Genomic DNA, 18,102 nt, shown 5'->3' with positions numbered 1-18,102 from the left:
TTTCTTGGGAAGATGCTCTCTTCAGACTTTTCCCTTCCACTGTGCAAACAACTTCACATCCACTCAATATTTTTCACTCAAAACCTGACTAAGATCTAGACTATTGCCATTGTTTTTAACTTAATGGTGAAGCATGAAGTACTAAAGAAATTGGTGTGTTAGGTTTTTTTGAATTGTGGTATAAATTTTACACAACATTAACTTCAATTCTGAACAGAATTTATTTGAGATCTGAAAGTAGCACTGGAGCCAATTTATGTTTGTCACTGACAGAAAATGAAATTGATTTGATCTTCTCATAACATTTTTTTTTATTCGTTCATGGGATGTGGGCGTCACTGGCAAGCATTTATTGCCCATCCCTAATTGCCCTGGAGAACGTGGTGGTGAGCCGCTTTCTTGACCCGCTGCAGTCCGTGTGGTGAAGGCACTCCCACAGTGCTGTTATGTAGGGAGTTCCAGGATTTTGACCAAGCGACAATGAAGGAATGGCGATATATTTCCAAGTCGGGATGGTGCGAGACTTGGAGGGGAACGTGCAGGTGGTGTTGTTCCCACGTGCCTGCTGCCCTTGTCCTTCTAGGTGGTAGAGAGCGCAGGTTTGGGAGGTGCTGTGGAACAAGCCTTGGCGAGTTGCTGCAGTGCATCCTGTGGAAGGTACACACTACAGCCACAGTGCACCGGTGAAGGGAGTGAATGTTTAGGGTGGTGGATGGGGTGCCAATCAAGCGGGCTGCTTTGTCCTGGATGTTGTCGAGCTTCTTGAGTGTTGTTAGAGCTGCAGTCATCCAGGCAAGTGGAGAGTATTCCATCACACTCCTGACTTGTGCCTTGTTGATGGTGGAAAGGCTTTGGGGAGTCAGGAGGTGAGTCACTCGCCACAGAATATCCAGCCTCTGACCTGCTCTTGTAGCCACAGTATTTACATGGCTGGTCCAGTTAAGTTTCTGGTCAATGGTGACCCCCAGGATGTTGATGGTGGGGGATTCGGCGATGGTAATGCTGTTGAATGTCAAGGGAAGGTGGTTGGACTCTCTCGTTGGAGATGGTCATTGCCTGGCACTTGTCTGGTGCGAATGTTACTTGCCACTTATCAGCCCAAGACTGGATGTTGTCCAAGTCTTGCTGCATGCAGGCATGGACTGCTTCATTATCTGAGGGGTTGCAATTGGAACTATACACTGTGCAATCAGCAGCAAACATCACCATTTCTGACCTTATGATGGAGGCAAGGTCATTGATGGTTGGGCCAAGGACACTGCCCTGAGGAACTCCTGCAGCAATGTCCTTGGGCTTAGATGATTGGACTCCAACAACCACTACCATTTGTCCACGTTTGGACCAAGGTTGTAATGAGGTCTGGAGCCGAGTGGTCCTGGCGGAATCCAAACTGAGCATCGGTCAGCAGGTTATTGGTGAGTAAGTGCCGCTTGATAGCACTGTCGATGATACCTTCCATCACTTGGCTTATGATTGAGAGTAGACTGATAGGGCGGTAATTGGCCGGATTGGATTTGTCCTGCTTTTTGTGGACAAGACACACCTGGGCAACTTTCCACATTGTCGGGTAGATGCCAGTGTTGTAGCTGCACGACTTGAGGCGTGGCTAGTTCTGGAGCACAAGTCTTCAGCACTACAGCCGGGATGTTGTCGGGGCCCATAGCCTTTGCTGTATCCAGTGCACTCAGCCGTTTCTTGTTATCACGTGGAGTGAATCAAATTGCCTGAAGACTGGCTTCTGTGGTGGTGGGAATGTCGGGAGGAGGGTGAGATGGATCATCCACTCGGCACTTCTGGCAGTTGTTTAATTGACAACCATCATTCGTGACTGGATGTGGCAGGACTGCAGAGCTTTGATCTGATCCGTTGGTTGTGGAATCGCTTAGCTCTGTCTTTAGCACGTTGCTTCCACTGTATAGCATCTAGTCCTGTGTTGTAACTTCACCAGGTTGGCACCTCATTTTTAGGTGCGCTTGGTGCTGCTCCTGGCATGCTCTTCTATACTCCTCATTGAGCCAGGGTTGATTCCCTGGCTTGTTAGTAATGGTAGAGTGAGGAATATGCCAGGCCATGAGGTTACACATTGTGCTGGAATACAATTTTGCTGCTGCTGATGGCCCATAGCGCCTCATGGATGCTCAGTCTTGAGCTGCTCGATCTGTTCTGAATCTATCCCATTTAGCATGGTAGTTGTGCCACACAGCACGTTGGATAGTGTCCTCAGTGTAAAGATGGGACTTCATCTCCACAAGGACTGTGCGGTGGTCACTCCTACCAATACTGTTGTGGACAGATGCATCTGCGACAGGTAGATTGGTGAGAACGAGGTCAAGTAGGTTTTTCCCCTCGTGTTGGTTTGCTCACAACCTGCCCCAGGCCCAGTCTGGCAGCCTTGTCCTCCAGGGCTCGGCTAGTAGTGGTGCTACTGAGCCACTCTTGGTGATGGACATTGAAGTCCCCCACCCAGAGAACATTCTGTGCCCTTGTTACCCTCAGTGCTTCCTCCAAGTGGTGCTCAACATGGAGGAGGGCTGATTCATCAGCTGAGGGAGGGCAGTAGCTGGTAATCAGCAGGAGGTTTCCTTGCCCATGTTTGACCTGATGCCATGAGATTTCATGGGGTCCGGAGTCAATGTTGAGGATTCCCAGGGCCACTCCCTCCTGACTGTATATTACTGTACCGCCACCTCTTGTGGGTCTGTCCTGCCGGTGGGACAGGACATATGCAGGGATGGTGATGGAAGAGTCTGGGACGTTGGTTGAAAGGTATGATTCTGTGAGTATGGTTATGTCATGCTGTTGCTTGACTAGTCTGTGGGACAGCTCTCCCAATTTTGGCACAAGTCCCCAGATGTTAGTGAGGAGGACTTTGCAGGGTTGACTGGGCTTGATTTGCCTTTGTCGTGTCCGGTTTTATTCTTATTGTGACTTTCTGTAGCGAGATTGTACAACTGAGTGGCTTGTTAGGCCATTTCAGAGGGCGATTAAGAATCAACCTGTGGGTCTGGAGTCACATCGAGGCCAGACTGGGTAAGGACAGCAGGTTTCCTTCCCTAAAGGACGTTAGTGAACCAGATGGGTTTTTACGACAATCCGGTAGTTTCATGGTCACCGTTACTGATACTAGTTTTTTTTCCCCAGATTTTATTTAATTAATTGAATTTAAATTCCCCAGCTGCCGTGGCGGGATTTGAACTCATGACTCCGGATTATTACTCCAGGCCTCTGGATTACAAGTCCAGTAACATAACCACTATTCTACCGTACCCAGGCACAGTAGGGTGTTACACAAAATTCTGATCTACTTGCAACACCAAAACAAACATGGATTTGTATTTTCAGTCATTAAGTTATTACTGTAGCTGGGAAATTAACATATCTATTAACTGAAACAAATAGAATAGGGAAAAACTACAGATTATTTATTGTACAACCATATTGCCTTATTACTTACATAATGGTTTAAATATCTAGCACAGTAAAATGTTGTTGTCACACTCGGTGGCTTCCCCACAATTAACTCTGAATAATAAATAACTCAATTTGTGAAGAATTGAAGGAATTAAATAAAAAGCACAGCCCTATCTAAAGATACTTTTAAAATACTCCTCCAGATTTTTAAAAATGTTATTAAGGTAATAATCTGATCATCGCTTATTAACCATCGATATTCATTGTTACCGCCAATCCTGCAGAATGATACTGGATGCAAAGTGGACACAATACAACATGGTCAGTCTGATTCTAAGTACCAGACACCATGGGCTCAATTTTAACAGTGAAAAATGGGTGGGTTGGGGGCGGGGAGGGCATTGAAAATTGCCAATATTTCAGACCCCATGACTCACTACCTCCGTGGCCACCCATCTATACAAACGAAGACTTACCTGCAGACTTACCTGAACAAGTCCTCTCCCTGGCTGGTCTCCCGTCCGACTGAGACCAGCCCGTCAATCAGGCCGTTCAGTCGGACGGGAAACCGACAAAAAAAGACGTCCTTACGTCAAAATCATAAGGACGCCCGGGAAACCTGTACTAATGGGTTTCCCATCCTCAATTTGCACCCCCCACCTCCCGGCTCGGTTTTAAAATTGAACCCCATAAGTGAACTGAAATTGGATGTTGCAAAGGAATTTCCCTTTTGTGCACTCTTCACTGAATGGATATTTAACAGTAACAAAATACATATTTCAGTTCTGCGAGGAAAAATTGCCCAGTTCTTATACATTGCTGAATTCAGAATTTCTGGAAAGGAAATTACGCATTTATGTGCCGTTTGCAACACCCAAAAAAACAATTCATAATTTAACTCACTAAGTTTCTTTTTAAAAACAAATTCACCAATAAAGTGATGCGCAAATTGTTCACATTTCACACAAGATAAATAGACTATTAAAATTGCAGCTTCAGAAGAATACCCACTGTTTTTGGATTTACCTTCATAAGTAATTAAGTTTTCTCAATGATTGAATCCAGAGAACTCAAAAGGCGAAGTAAAGGCAAAGAACGTGCAAGTAAAGAAGTTCAAAAGAGGTTCACGCTGTGTTAATCAGCAGAGGATAGAACATGATCTTAATTTCAACATTAAACTGTTACTGCTCCTTTCATCTGGATACCAAAGTGTAACGTTCAGTTAAGGGCTTAATTGACAACACAAGGCGATTAACCAAACTACTGATCTCTAAGGGAACTAACATTTTTGCAGAAGAACCTGATTAGCTGTAAGTGTGAAATTAAGTCCCATTGACCTTTGATGATATGCTTAATTAACTGTTGCTAACATGTGTGGCAAATCCCACAGTACTCCATTAGTGTGCTGACCTATATATTCAAATCTGAATGCAAGAGAAAAATAGTTATATGTGAATGAGCTCATACTCCTTAAAATTAGGTGGGGTGAGCAAACAGTATATCATGGTATCATTGATAGCAAATATCCCACCTCCAATTCCCAGTAAAACTTGTAGATGTGAAGCTTAATTGAAAGAGCTTAGAAATGAAAGTATGAGTGAAGACATCACTTTACAGTTTTGAGCTGACGAGGGGGAAATCAGACCAAGCAATGCATCAAATGAAATTGGGGAGTAATTTAATCTGTGAAAAATTTACATTTAATATCAACCATTGCTCGGTTTAGACAGCTGTACCATTCCAAAAAAATAAATGCTGTACAACAAGCTGCATAAACAGAGGCAGCACTTGGAGAATGGATGTTCATCCTGGGTCAGAAATCTAGTGCACTTAATACAATGTAGGATGAGTTTTCCTTTTTTCTTTTTAAGAATGTGAAAGTAACCGAACCCTGCCATGAGTCAAATCTTGTTTAAACATAAACATGCATTTTTATTCTCTTTTTAATCTTTCCTTGCATCAGTCTGTTCCAACTTTTTCCCACACTATGTTTTCATGTTAGTTCTTTTCTATTCTGGGTTAGTCCTTTGTTCCATCACTTCTTCTGCTATGCCCTCACTGTCCCCAAACTCTCTCATGCTGGACCTTCTATTGCCAAGGCAACAACTGGTGAACTTTTTTAAAGTGGATTACGACATTATAATTTGTCACTGGTTATATCACTTAGTTGATCATATTTTTGTATGTGTTGTACAAGATTTCCCTTCAAGTGATGGTTTTGTTTCTCCAAATATACTACACATTATCTGTGATTTGGCTGGGAATTTGGACTGATTAAAAGTTGTACTTGAGGGCTTTTGTGACCACATTTAATACATCTGTAACCTAATTGATTAAATATATGCTGCAATACTTAAAAATTAAGATGTTTTTGGGACATGGGGCACTATAAATGTTTTTCTCTATTAATAGGTTGTCAGTTCCCGAGTATAGTAACACCACTCGTGGACAGAACTGCGGAATAGCACTTGTGTCAAAACATCCTCCATTGCCTCAATGGACCAATTGAATTAAACTTAAGAATGTTTTCTTTTTCTTTCATGTGAGTTAGACAGATCAAAACTGCTCAGGCCTTCAATCTCCACCGGTAACTTTGCAAGTTAAAAACACACAAACATCAGGCTAGTTAAGCAAGCGTATCCAGTGAGTAGCTAAGCCATATGGACCAAGAACGTCTCAGGTTTGAGATACATGAGTTGACTGATCTGAGCTGGGGGCAGGGGGTACTAAGGAAGTACAATTGGCCGTATGCCCTCCGGACTAAGGGGAGGAAAATCACACATCTGATCACCATCCAGCAACGCCAGGCTGCCAGTGCCTGTTTGTGGATGTCAGGTGACGAAAGAATCAGGCTTGGTCATGATGCTACCTGTGGTAGTATAACCTGTGAACATTCATTGTCAAGGCATGAAAAATGGCTACTTGAGCAAGGTACTGGTAGTACATCTAGGGCTGGTGGGATCCTATTCCAATGTGAGTCACTTTTTTTTGGGTGGGGAGGGGGTAGAAAGAGAGAAAGAACATAAAATTGGTAAAACACATCATTATATAATTCAATCCTGTTTTGTGAAGGAAATCTGTGGGTCTCTGTCCCTTAACCAAAAAGGACCTCTTGCATTACTGTATTTTTCTTCAGCAGATTCTTCCTTCATTTCAGTCTGCAGGGCAATTATCTTTCCACATTTCTTCATCTTTTGGGCAGACTTTGTTCATATTAAGTAATCAATCTCTTTGTACCATTCCGCAACCCTCTACATTTTGCAAACTATTGCTCTCCTTTCCTGGACTTTCATCACTTATTGGTACTTCATCTTCATCTTACAAGCTATCACTCTCTTATTCAAGGCAAATATTTGTCTGTCCCACCTCCCTTTCATTTTCCAAACACTTCTGTTCTCTCCAGACATTAAATCCCCTCATACCATTACTTCTCCATCTCAAAAACAAAATCCACCATTTCAGATGTCAAAATATTTTAACTTTAAACTTTGAGGAAACAATTTTGTTAGAAACAGCCCTTTAAAGAAAAAAAGAAAATCAATATTTCTATATGTGCCAAAAGAAACACTCCAAATATCAGAAACAAGCTTTATCATGTCTCGTTAAAATAGGATTGGAACATTTTAAAACTTTGCCTTTCTTCCTTGTACAAACAATTCCACTCTTTTTTTTCCAGGTTTTGAATCAAACATCTAGACTTGAGCTCCAGCTTTTGGAAAATTCTCTCTCTACAAATAAATTGGAAAAACAAATAATGGTCCAAACCAATGAAATTACTAAACTGCATGAAAAGAATGGGTAAGTGCTCTTCAATTATCAGAACCTCTAACAATCACCGTAATCATTTCCACATTTCTTCCTTGTTTATTTCTTTGTCTCAATTGCTAGAGTTCAACAAGAATCACTTGTTTTGGGATTCTGTTGTGATACAAAGTACATGCATGCATGTTATAGTATATCACGTCATAATTTGCTGTGGCAGGCCATCTGATGGCGTCTGCCATTAGTTAGATTTGCCCTTGCCCATTTAGGTTTTTACATTTTTTGCGTGGCAAGTTGCTGAAAGTGAGAGCTGATAATGTCACAGCGAGGGAAACAGGGCATCCGGGACCTGGGTGAACAGGGCAAGCAACTGTGTATCTCCTTATCAATCAGATTAAAGGATTGTGAAATTAACAGCGCAAGGACTGAGAAGGAAGTCTAAACTGGAGTGGGTGAATTCAATGTCAAATCAGGTACAGAAAGAGAAATAAAGAGAGGGAAGGAAAGATTGGATTAAGAGAGAGAGAAAAAAAGAGACAAAGGAAAAGTAAAAAAGTAAAATTTTACACTTTTAAAATCTCCAACAATTAAAACCTGAAGGAATGAGACTTCATACTTGTAATAGTTAATTTTCAGTGCCAGAGGTTGACTGGCAGTAATTAACATTTATCACATCGTTAAAAGGGTACTTAGACTGAAATGGACAAGACTTAACTTTGTGGTGATTTTGTATCTACTGTGCAAATACATGAACTTCACATCACTCAATGCATTTCCATGGAGAGGCAGACAGTGAGATGCTGTTTTTTGTGAAGCTAACTGTAGAGTAGTGTGTCTCCGACAGCAGTTTTTGGATTTCCATGTTTAACTGTGCACTGCCCCTCACCTGAAGTTGCTGTAGCATTTGCACATAATTAACGGCGAGCATGATTAGCCTCACCTAACACCCGCTCTCCTCCCCATGGCACCTTCCTGTGCGAGCGTAGGAGATGCAACACCGACCCTTTCACCTCCTCCCTTCCCACCGTCCAGGGCCCCAAACACTCCTTCCAGGTGAAACAGTGTACTTGTACTTCTTTCAATTTAGTATACCTTACTCGCTGCTCACAATGCGGTCTCCTCCACACTGGGGAGACCAAACACAGACTGGGTGATCGCTTTGCTGAACAACTCCGCTCCATCCGCAAGCGTGACCCTGACCTGCCGGTCACTTGCCATTTTAATTCCTGTCCCACTCCCACTCTGACACCTCTTTCCTCGGCCTCTTACACTGTTCCAATGAAGCTCAATATAAGCTCGAGGAACAGCAACTCATCTTTTGTTTCGGCATTTTACAACCTTTCGGACTCAACATGGATTTCAATAACTTCAGACCATGACCACTACTCCCATTTTTAAATTTTTCAATTTATTGGACTGCAGCTGCTGGTTATGGTTCTGCTGTTGCCATTTACAGCTCCTCTAGACCCATCTTTTGTTTCTTAACTTGTCCTATTACCACCCTCCTTGCCTTGCACCATCATCCCTTGTGTCATTTAATCACTCTTGCCATCAACCCGATCACAGACTTGCCCTTTTGTTCTTTCCTTCCTTCCCCTTTCCCTGGCTCTGTACTTCCTTAAAAATTTTATCTCTAACATCTTCCAGTTCTGACGAAAGGTCTTTGACCTGAAGCATTGACTCAGTTTCTTTCTCCACAGATGCTGCCTCACTTGCTGAGCTTTTCCAGCATTTTCTGTTTTTATTTCAGATTTCCAGCATCTGCAGTATTTTGCTGATGATTAGTCGCACCGTTATTTTGACGGCAAATTATGGCCCATTATGTCTGCACGCACTTCCTGTTAACTTTTGCCATTATGAATCCCTTTGTTCACATTCATAATGGAAACTGCAGATGTAAACATGTCATAATGTAAGTACACTTTCTTCCCAGGAGGCACTATAGAAACACTTTTGACAGGAATGTGTAATTAAAGTGTGACATTTATATCGGCAATTTCCACCATGACTGTGGACACAGGAATTTCTAATGGAATGAAGTTGACAGAAATTGTGTGCAGATGCACAATTTAAAATATGTTGTAAATAATAACAGATCAAATATTTTGTAAAAAAGTTATAATACAGACTGAATTATGTCTGCACATCCTGGTTCAATTATCTCCTGCCCATTAATCCTGATTCACCTGAAGACTACTCTTGGTCTTGACTCCCCATGTGTGTCTCCATAAGTGTTTGGGAAAATGTCTCATGCTTGAAAGCGTTACATGTGCAAGGTGAACACCACACTTGCACTTGATTAGTTCAGATATAAGGTTTATACAAATGCAAATAAAACACAACAAATCACTGTTTGCTAAACAATGCCGATTAATTCAAATATTGGAAAGCTACCAATGAAAAGCAGTCAGCAGGTCGGAAAATTACCAATAAAAAAAATCAGTAAACAGCAAAAAAAAGCTACCAATTAACAACCAAGGAGGATAAGGCAAAGCCGTAAAATTGTTCAAAATATTTTTGAAAGAGCTTCTAGCCAACATCTTGCTTTCAAATAACACAGGAATGTAGAAGTAAAAATAACTTTTCTAACCTAAGTGTATAAAAATATAATTCACAAAAAAAATTAAACTTTTCCATACAGTTGCTTTTTCTGTGTTTGACATCTCTGCAAGATTGTTTCCCTCCAGTTGCCTGACCCATTCTCTGTGGCTTGATGCTCCAGTTCTATTACATTGCCAGGATTTATAGCATCTTTTCTACTGAGATACAGGCTTATCCAGTGTGCATCTGTGTTATTATGTGCATGCCACTCCGTGTCTAACTCCCAGAATGGCACCGTCATTCTGCGCACATCACTCTGATGGATTTCAACTCCCATCTTGTGCTAAAACCTGGAGGGACAGGGCTTATAAATAGGAAGCTATGGCCATCCCTGTAAAAGCAAAATAAATTGCACTGATTGATTGGTAACTGAACAATGCTGATGAATTCAAATATTACGACGTAAATAGGACAATTCTGGTGTTTTAAAGAAATATTCCAATTTTATGATTAGGTATTTTTTTTCTCCCAGAGACAGCCTTGTGATTTGAAATCAGATCCACAAAAAAAGGTTTCTCAGATTCACTATACTATTAAACAGTAGTGAAATGGCTCTGTGGTGAAGAGGACTAGCAGGCAGTGTATCGCTTTCTGATAGGAAGTGGTTAGCATATTGATATGGGTCCTGCCTGGAAAGGTAGCGAGGGTGGGGGGGGGTAAAAGAATCTTTTGGGACATTCTAGATAGCACCTGTACTACTGATTGCATGTAACTGCATTAAATAAACTACAAAGTTTTTTAAATTAATAATAAAAACAGAAAATGCTGGAAGTCAGGCAGCATCTGTGGAGAAAAAGAGTTAATGTTTCAGGTCGATGACCCTACATCAGTATTTCCAGCATTTTCTGTTTTTATTTCAGATTTCCAGCATCTGCAATATTTTGCTTTGGAAGTTTTTTGAATTGCTCTGTTGAGTTCTCAGAGTGTCTTTTCAAGTTAATAGTGACCTGAAGAAAAATTATAAGAAGTCCTAACATCTCGTGCTGTAGTGGTCTTCATTTTACAATTCTGTACCTTACTTCCCGCCCATCATCCTTTATTCCTGGCTGACAATGGGGCCACACATCAGAACTGCACTCGAGACCCCAGATCATACCATGGGAATCGGGGGTGGGGTGGGGGGTGATTGGTTTATGGTGATTGAATAAATCAAATCTTGGAGGGTTGTAGAGCTGGAGGAGGTTATAGAGATAGAGGTGGGGGGGGGGGGGGGGGAGGGGCAAGGCCATGGAGGGATTTGAAAACAAGGATGAGAATTTTAAAAATAAAAGTAACCATTTTTTTCTCCATCTCTTGTCAGATTATAATATTTGTATGTCAGCTTTCATGTTTGGTCTTTCCCTGATCTGTTTATTACTCAAAAAATCATTTAATTTCAGTTTTGTAATTTTTCTCAGGGCACCAGATTTAAAATATTTTCTGTTTTCCCGAATTATCTTTAGGGACCTTATCTCAGTTCCGGAGAACAATGTTGTTACAATTAGTGCTGTAGATTTTCATCATTTCAGTACTAATGTTTTGACTTCTCCAGATCGTATCAAATATATTGAAGTTGCTTTTTCAATTTGACACCACATTTCCTTCTCAATATCTCTTTCAGTTGTCATTTACTGCCCAAGTGAATTAATGTATCGGTCTTTAGCCTTCATGCACTCTGTTTTATTCTTTATTTGTTCCTCATTGATATTTGTTGGAACCAGCTTCTGTAACCCACATAGTATAACACAATTTAAACTCACTTTATTCCCAGCTGTTATCTATCTAATAATCTTTTCAATGCCCCTTCAATCAGGGCTCTAAGTTAGACCAGTGAAAGAATACAAGTCCACTTCTGATTTGCAGTATCATGATTAGTGGAACTGGGCTGAAAAACAGTCTGATTTTAAAGCTACCACATAAGGCTGTTGAATTGAAGCAAGTCTGTTCAGAGGAGAGAATGAAGAGTCACAGTGAACAGAAATTATGTAACCAAGTTTTAATCCTTTGGTTATTAAAATAGCTTTGTGATTGCCAATTGTGTATTATTAAGGTAGTTTCACACTGTGGACATGCTCATTAGATTGGATTAAGATTGTATAAACTCACACCAACACTCAACTTTCCAGGCTGGATTTGAACCAAATTCTAAACAGTAAAAGGACACTGCTCTAGTTCCACTGGGCTCATCACCTGTACTTTATTAGTTCTCAGTATTGTTGCAATTATGTCCTCTTGTAGATCTGATAGATGTCCTCTTAGATAATTTTCTCAAAAGTTTATGAAATATAATTTGCTTGAAAAGTGCACCTGCAAAAGATGCAGTTGTTCGAACCAATTTGTTGCAAATATTTTATAATTCAGTCAGCCCCCGTTGAGACAGCCATTCATCATCTAATACAGCGTAAGACACTTATAAAGGGCTGGTTTTTGCATTTTGTTTTGTTGGCCATAAATATTGAGATTTATTTCTCTCAGTATTACAAACTTAAACTTGAGTCCTTGGATCAGCTAGACTATCAGCTTGGAGAGGTAGAAAAGAGAGAACAGCAGCAGGTTATGTGTCCAGTACTATAACTTTGAAAAACACCAAACTTGACTTCAGCTCATATTACAACTTTTCACATACCATTCCTTGCACTGCAGTCAACTGGGGAAAGATGTAAGTGGATTCTATAAACACTCTGTAGAACACAACAGGAATAAAATAAATGAATTCTTCTCAAAATAGAATGTATTACTCTTGTATTGGTGTCTCAGTCCGACTGTAATCTTCAATGTGTTAAGTATCAAGTTCAGTTGCCAGTGCAATATTAGACTACAGCGCTGATTTACAGCAACTGTACTGAGAGAAACCTTTGCTGTTCTAATAATTAAATCATGACATAATTGGTGAGATAGCTAACCACCTCCAAAAGTCTGGTCATTATTTATCACACTCTTTCTACAGATGTCTAACAATACAGCTTGTAAGAGGCCAAGGGAACATCATACCGCTTTCTTTACATTTCAAGGATTGCAAACCGGTATAAACAATGAACAAATGTAGCAGATATATTACCACAAAAATGTTCAATATGCAGCTCATTTCACACTTTGTTTGCTTACACTGAAGTTGCAATTACCTTGACAGACGGGTTATGAAATGCAGCACCGTGATTTTTTGCTTTTCATTTTTTGCCAAAACAATTGCCAAGTTAAACTAAAAATAAATTTCCTGCATTCACTTACTGAAAAAAGTCTCCAAGTAATAAATGCATAGCTTTTTCTTCATAAATGACATTCGAACTGGATTTAAATACACTGAACTATTTTCAAAAATCTTTAGAAAAATTACCAACATGTTAAACCTCCCTACAGCTATTACTGTATTCTTGAGATTGCTCGATTGAGAAAATGCCTGAAGAAATTTGATTTATGGATTCGGCTCACTATAATCAATGACCGCGCAAATTTTGTTGAAAAAATATCTTCAGTATGTTTTTTTTTCTTGGTAATGCTGCCAAGGCCACATTTATTCTCCTAAGTTTCCCAGTTGCCCGAAGGAGGTTGTGCTGGGCCTTTTCCTTGAGCAGCACCAGGCGTACCTAAAAATGAGGTGCCAACCTGGTGAAGCTACAACTCAGGACTACATGCATGCTAAACAGCGGAAGCAACATGCTATAGACAGAGCTAAGCGATTCCACAACCAACGGATCAGATCAAAGCTCTGCAGTCCTGCCACATCCACTCGTGAATGGTGGTGGACAATTAAACAACTAACGGGAGGAGGAGGCTCTGCAAACATCCCCATTCTCAATGATGGCGGAGTCCAGCACGTGAGTGCAAAAGACAAGGCTGAAGCGTTTGCAACCATCTTCAGCCACAAGTGCCGAGTGGATGATCCATCTCAGCCTCCTCCCGATATCCCCACCATCACGGAAGCCAGTCTTCGGCCAATTCGATTCACTCCACGTGATATCAAGAAACGGCTGAGTGCACTGGATACAGCAAAGGCTATGGGCCCCGACAACATCCCAGCTGCAGTGCTGAAGACTTGTGCTCCAGAACGAGCTGCGCCTCCAGCCAAACTGTTCCAGTACAGCTACAACACTGGCATCTACCCGACAATGTGGAAAATTGCCCAGGTATGTCCTGTCCACAAAAAGCAGGACAAATCCAATCCGGCCAATTACCGCCCCATCAGTCTACTCTCAATCATCAGCAAAGTGATGGAAGGTGTCGTCGACAGTGCTATCAAGCGGCACTTACTCACCAATAACCTGCTCACCAATGCTCAGTTTGGGTTCCGCCAGGACCACTCGGCTCCAGACCTCATTACAGCCTTGGTCCAAACATGGACAAAAGAGCTGAATTCCAGAGGTGAGGTGAGAGTGACTGCCCTTGACATCAAGGCAGCATTTGACCGAGTGTGGCACCAAGGAGCCCAAGTAAAATTGAAGTCAATGGGAATCAGGGGGAAAACTCTCCAGTGGCTGGAGTCCTACCTAGCACAAAGGAAGATGGTAGTGGTTGTTGGAGGCCAATCATCTCAGCCCCAGGGCATTGCTGCAGGAGTTCCTCAGGGCAGTGTCCTAGGCCCAACCATCTTCAGCTGCTTCATCAATGACCTTGCCTCCATCATAAGGTCAGAAATGGGGATGTTCGCTGATGACTGCACAGTGTTCAGTTCCATTCGCAACCCCTCAGATAATGAAGCAGTCCGAGCCTGCATGCAGCAAGACCTGGACAACATCCAGGCTTGGGCTCATAAGTGGCAAGTAACATTCGCGCCAGATAAGTGCCAGGCAATGACCACCTCCCCTTGACATTCAATGGCATTACCATCGCCGAATCCCCCACCATCAACATCCTGGGGGTCACCATTGACCAGAAACTTAACTGGACCAGCCATATAAATACTGTGGCTACGAGAGCAGGTCAGAGGCTGGGTATTCTGCGGCGAGTGACTCACCTCCTGACTCCCCAAAGCCTTTCCACCATCTACAAGGCACAAGTCAGGAGTGTGATGGAATACTCTCCACTTGCCTGGATGAGTGCAGCTCCAACAACACTCAAGAAGCTCGACACCATCCAAGATAAAGCAGCCCGCTTGATTGGCACCCCATCCACCACCCTAAACATTCACTCCCTTCACCACCGGCGCACTGTGGCTGCAGTATGCACCATCCACAGGATGCACTGCAGCAACTCGCCAAGGCTTCTTCGACAGCACCTCCCAAACCCGCGACCTCTACCACCTAGAAGGACAAGAGCAGCAGGCGCATGGGAACAACACCACCTGCACGTTCCCCTCCAAGTCACACACCATCCCGACTTGGAAATATATTGCCGTTCCTTCATTGTCGCTGGGTCAAAATCCTGGAACTCCCTTCCTAACAGCACTGTGGGAGAACCGTCACCACACGGACTGCAGCGGTTCAAGAAGGCGGCTCACCACCACCTTCTCGAGGGCAATTAGGGATGGGCAATAAATGCCGGCCTTGCCAGCGACGCCCACATCCCGTGAACTAATTAAAAAAAAAAAAATTGCTGAAGACTGTGTGATGTTAGGTAAGGAATTCCAGCATATTGAGCCAGCAATGATAAAAGAACAGTGATATATGCCCAAGTTAAGATTTTGTGTCACATGGAGGGAACTCAGGTGATGGTGTTCTCATGATATTGCTGCTCATCCTTGGTGGTAGAGGTCACAGAGGAGAGAGGTGTTGATCAAGAAACTGAGATGAGTTGCTGCAGTGCATCCTGTAGATCATACATTTGTACCCACTGTGTGCTGAGTGGTTGGATGTTGACTCATAAGAACCAGGAGCAGGAGTAGGCCTTACGACCCCTCGAGCCTGCTCCGCCATTCAATAAGAAGCTGGCTGATCTTCGACCTCGACGCCACTTTCCCGCCCGAGCCCCATATTCCTTGATTCCCTTAGAGTCCAAAAATCCATCAATTTCGGCCTTGAACATACTCAATGACTGAGCATCCACAGCACTCTGGGGTACAGAAATCCAAAGATTCACAACCCTCTGAGTGAAGAAATTTCTCCTCATCTCAGTCATAAATGACCGACCCCTTATCCTGAGACTATGCCCCCCTGGTTCTAGACTGTCTAGCCAGGGGAAACAGCCTCTCAGAATCTTACATGTTTCAACGAGATCAACTCTCATTCTTCGAAACTCCAGAGTATAGGCCCATCCTACTCAATCTCTCCTCATAGGACAATTCTCTCATCCCAGGAATCAACCTAATGATCATTCATTGCACTGCCTCTAAGGCAAGTATATCATTCCTTCGGTAAAGAGACCAAAACTATACACTGATCTCCAGGTGTGGTCTCACCAAAGCCCTGTACAATTTCAGCAAGACTTCTTTACTTTTGTACTCCAACCCCCTTGCAATAAAGGCATAGGGCTCGATTTTACAATGGTGGCGAGTTGGCAGCGGGGGGGGGGGGAAAGGTGCGTGCGGCAATCCCGCATGAACAAAACTTACCGTTTCCAACTCAATTGCACGTTGATTGGTAGTGACTAACGTCCTCTCCAGGTTTTGCGCCTGGTAGCTAGCCTGATTGACAGGCTGGTTACCGTCAGGAGCTGCAACGCGGTTGGGGGTGGGGTGGGGGGGGGGGCGAGAAAGAGAGGATGCGAGACGTCATCCGGCACCGGAACAGAAGACCGAGGGGGTGAGGGGGGGGGGAAAAGAAGAGAATGGAAGATCCGGCGCTGGACTGGAAGAATGGGGGGGGGGGGGCGGGGAAGAGGGGAAGGGGAAAGAGAGGATGATCGGGAGGACATTGTGGGGGGGTGAGATGAAGAGGGGGACACTGGAGCGGGAGACTTCGGACATTGGAGCAGGTTTCAAAAGGTTGGTTCATTTAGTGTTTTCACTTCCTTCCATGGTTTGTTATTTAATTTATTTAGTTTCTTTTTGCCTGACCTGGCCCTTCACATTTGGTTTCACCAGGCGTGAATCAGAAGTGGTGGGCAAGCTGCCCAGATAAGTTAAATATCATTCTAATCCTTTCATCTGTCACAGGTAAAGTGCCTTAAGCACCTCAAGTACTCTTTAACTGTCATCCCCGCTGGCTTTAATTGCTGGTGGGGCTTCCATTTTCGGGTCGCCCGCGCACGCACAGGTGGGTCCCTGGGAAACTTGGAAGTCGGCGGGTTGGAGCCGGCTTCCAAACCCGAACGGGATTTCTGCGATTTTCGGAGCCACCCCCCCTGCCCCCAATTGCCTCCTAAAATCACCCCCTATAGAATTTGCCTTCCTAATTGCTTGCTGTACCTGCATGTTAACTTTCTGTGCAATCATCAGCGAACATCCCCATTTCTGACCATATGATGGAGGGAAGGTCATTGATGAAGCAGCTGAAGATGGTTGGGCCAAGGACACTGCCCTGAGGAACTCCTGCAGCAATGTCCTGGGGCTGAGATGATTGGCCTCCAACAACCAGTACCATCTTCCTTTGTGCTAGGTATGACTCCAACCACTGGAGAGTTTTCCCCGATTCCCATTGACTTCAATTTTACTCGGGCTCCTTGGTGCCACACTCAGTCAAATGCTGCCTTGATGCCAAGGGCAGTCACTCTCACCTCACCTCTGGAATTCAGCTCTTTTGTCCATGTTTGGACCAAGGCTGTAATGAGGTCTGGAGCAGAGTGGTCCTGGCGGAACCCAAACTGAGCATCACTGAGCAGGTTATTGGTGAGTAAGTGCCGCTTGATAGCACTGTCGATGACACCTTCCATCTCTTTGCTGATGATTGAGAGAAGACTGATGGGATGGTAATTGGCCAGATTGGATTTGTCCTGCTTTTTGTGGACAGGACATACCTGGGCAATTTTCCACATTGTCGGATGGATGCCAGTGTTGTAGCTGTACTGGAACAGCTTGGCTAGAGGCGCAGCTAGTTCTGGAGCACAAGTCTTCAGCACTACAGCCGGGATGTTGTCGGGGCCCATAGCCTTTGCTGTATCCAGTGCACTCAGCCGTTTCTTGATATCACGTGCAGTGAATCGAATTGGCTTTAGACTGGCTTCTGTAATGGTGGGGATATCGGGAGGAGGTCGAGATGGATCATCCACTCGGCACTTCTGGCTGAAGATGGTTGCAAACGCTTCAGCCTTGTCTTTTGCACTCACGTGCTGGACTCCGCCATCATTGAGGATGGGGATGTGTACAGAGCCTCCTCCTCCTGTTAGATGTTTAATTGTCCACCACCATTCACAACGGGATATGGCAGGACTGCAGAGCTACTGGTTCCCCTTTCTCTACCCTTCCAGTTACATCCTCAAAAAACTGATAGATTTGATTTCCTTTTCATCAAACCATGTTGACACTGCCTAATCATATGA

The 18,102-nt window shown here is 43.3% G+C and overlaps 2 protein-coding genes across 2 annotated transcripts in view; one reads left to right on the top strand and one right to left on the bottom strand.

Annotated features, from left to right (window-relative positions):
• Positions 1 to 18,102, bottom strand: part of mcph1 (microcephalin 1) — a 306,044-nt gene that overhangs the window by 106,314 nt on the left and 181,628 nt on the right. The window lies entirely within an intron of this gene.
• angpt2a (angiopoietin 2a) overlaps positions 1 to 18,102 on the top strand; it is a 95,418-nt gene that overhangs the window by 33,072 nt on the left and 44,244 nt on the right. The window contains exon 3 of the mRNA XM_067984008.1: positions 7,088 to 7,209. Within this exon, the coding sequence (XP_067840109.1) occupies positions 7,088 to 7,209 (122 nt within the window). The remainder of the gene's footprint in view (positions 1 to 7,087; positions 7,210 to 18,102) is intronic.

The sequence above is a fragment of the Heptranchias perlo genome, chromosome 5 (assembly GCF_035084215.1).
Source record: "Heptranchias perlo isolate sHepPer1 chromosome 5, sHepPer1.hap1, whole genome shotgun sequence".
Lineage (NCBI taxonomy): Eukaryota > Metazoa > Chordata > Chondrichthyes > Hexanchiformes > Hexanchidae > Heptranchias > Heptranchias perlo.
This window is presented reverse-complemented; position numbering and strand designations above follow the sequence as displayed.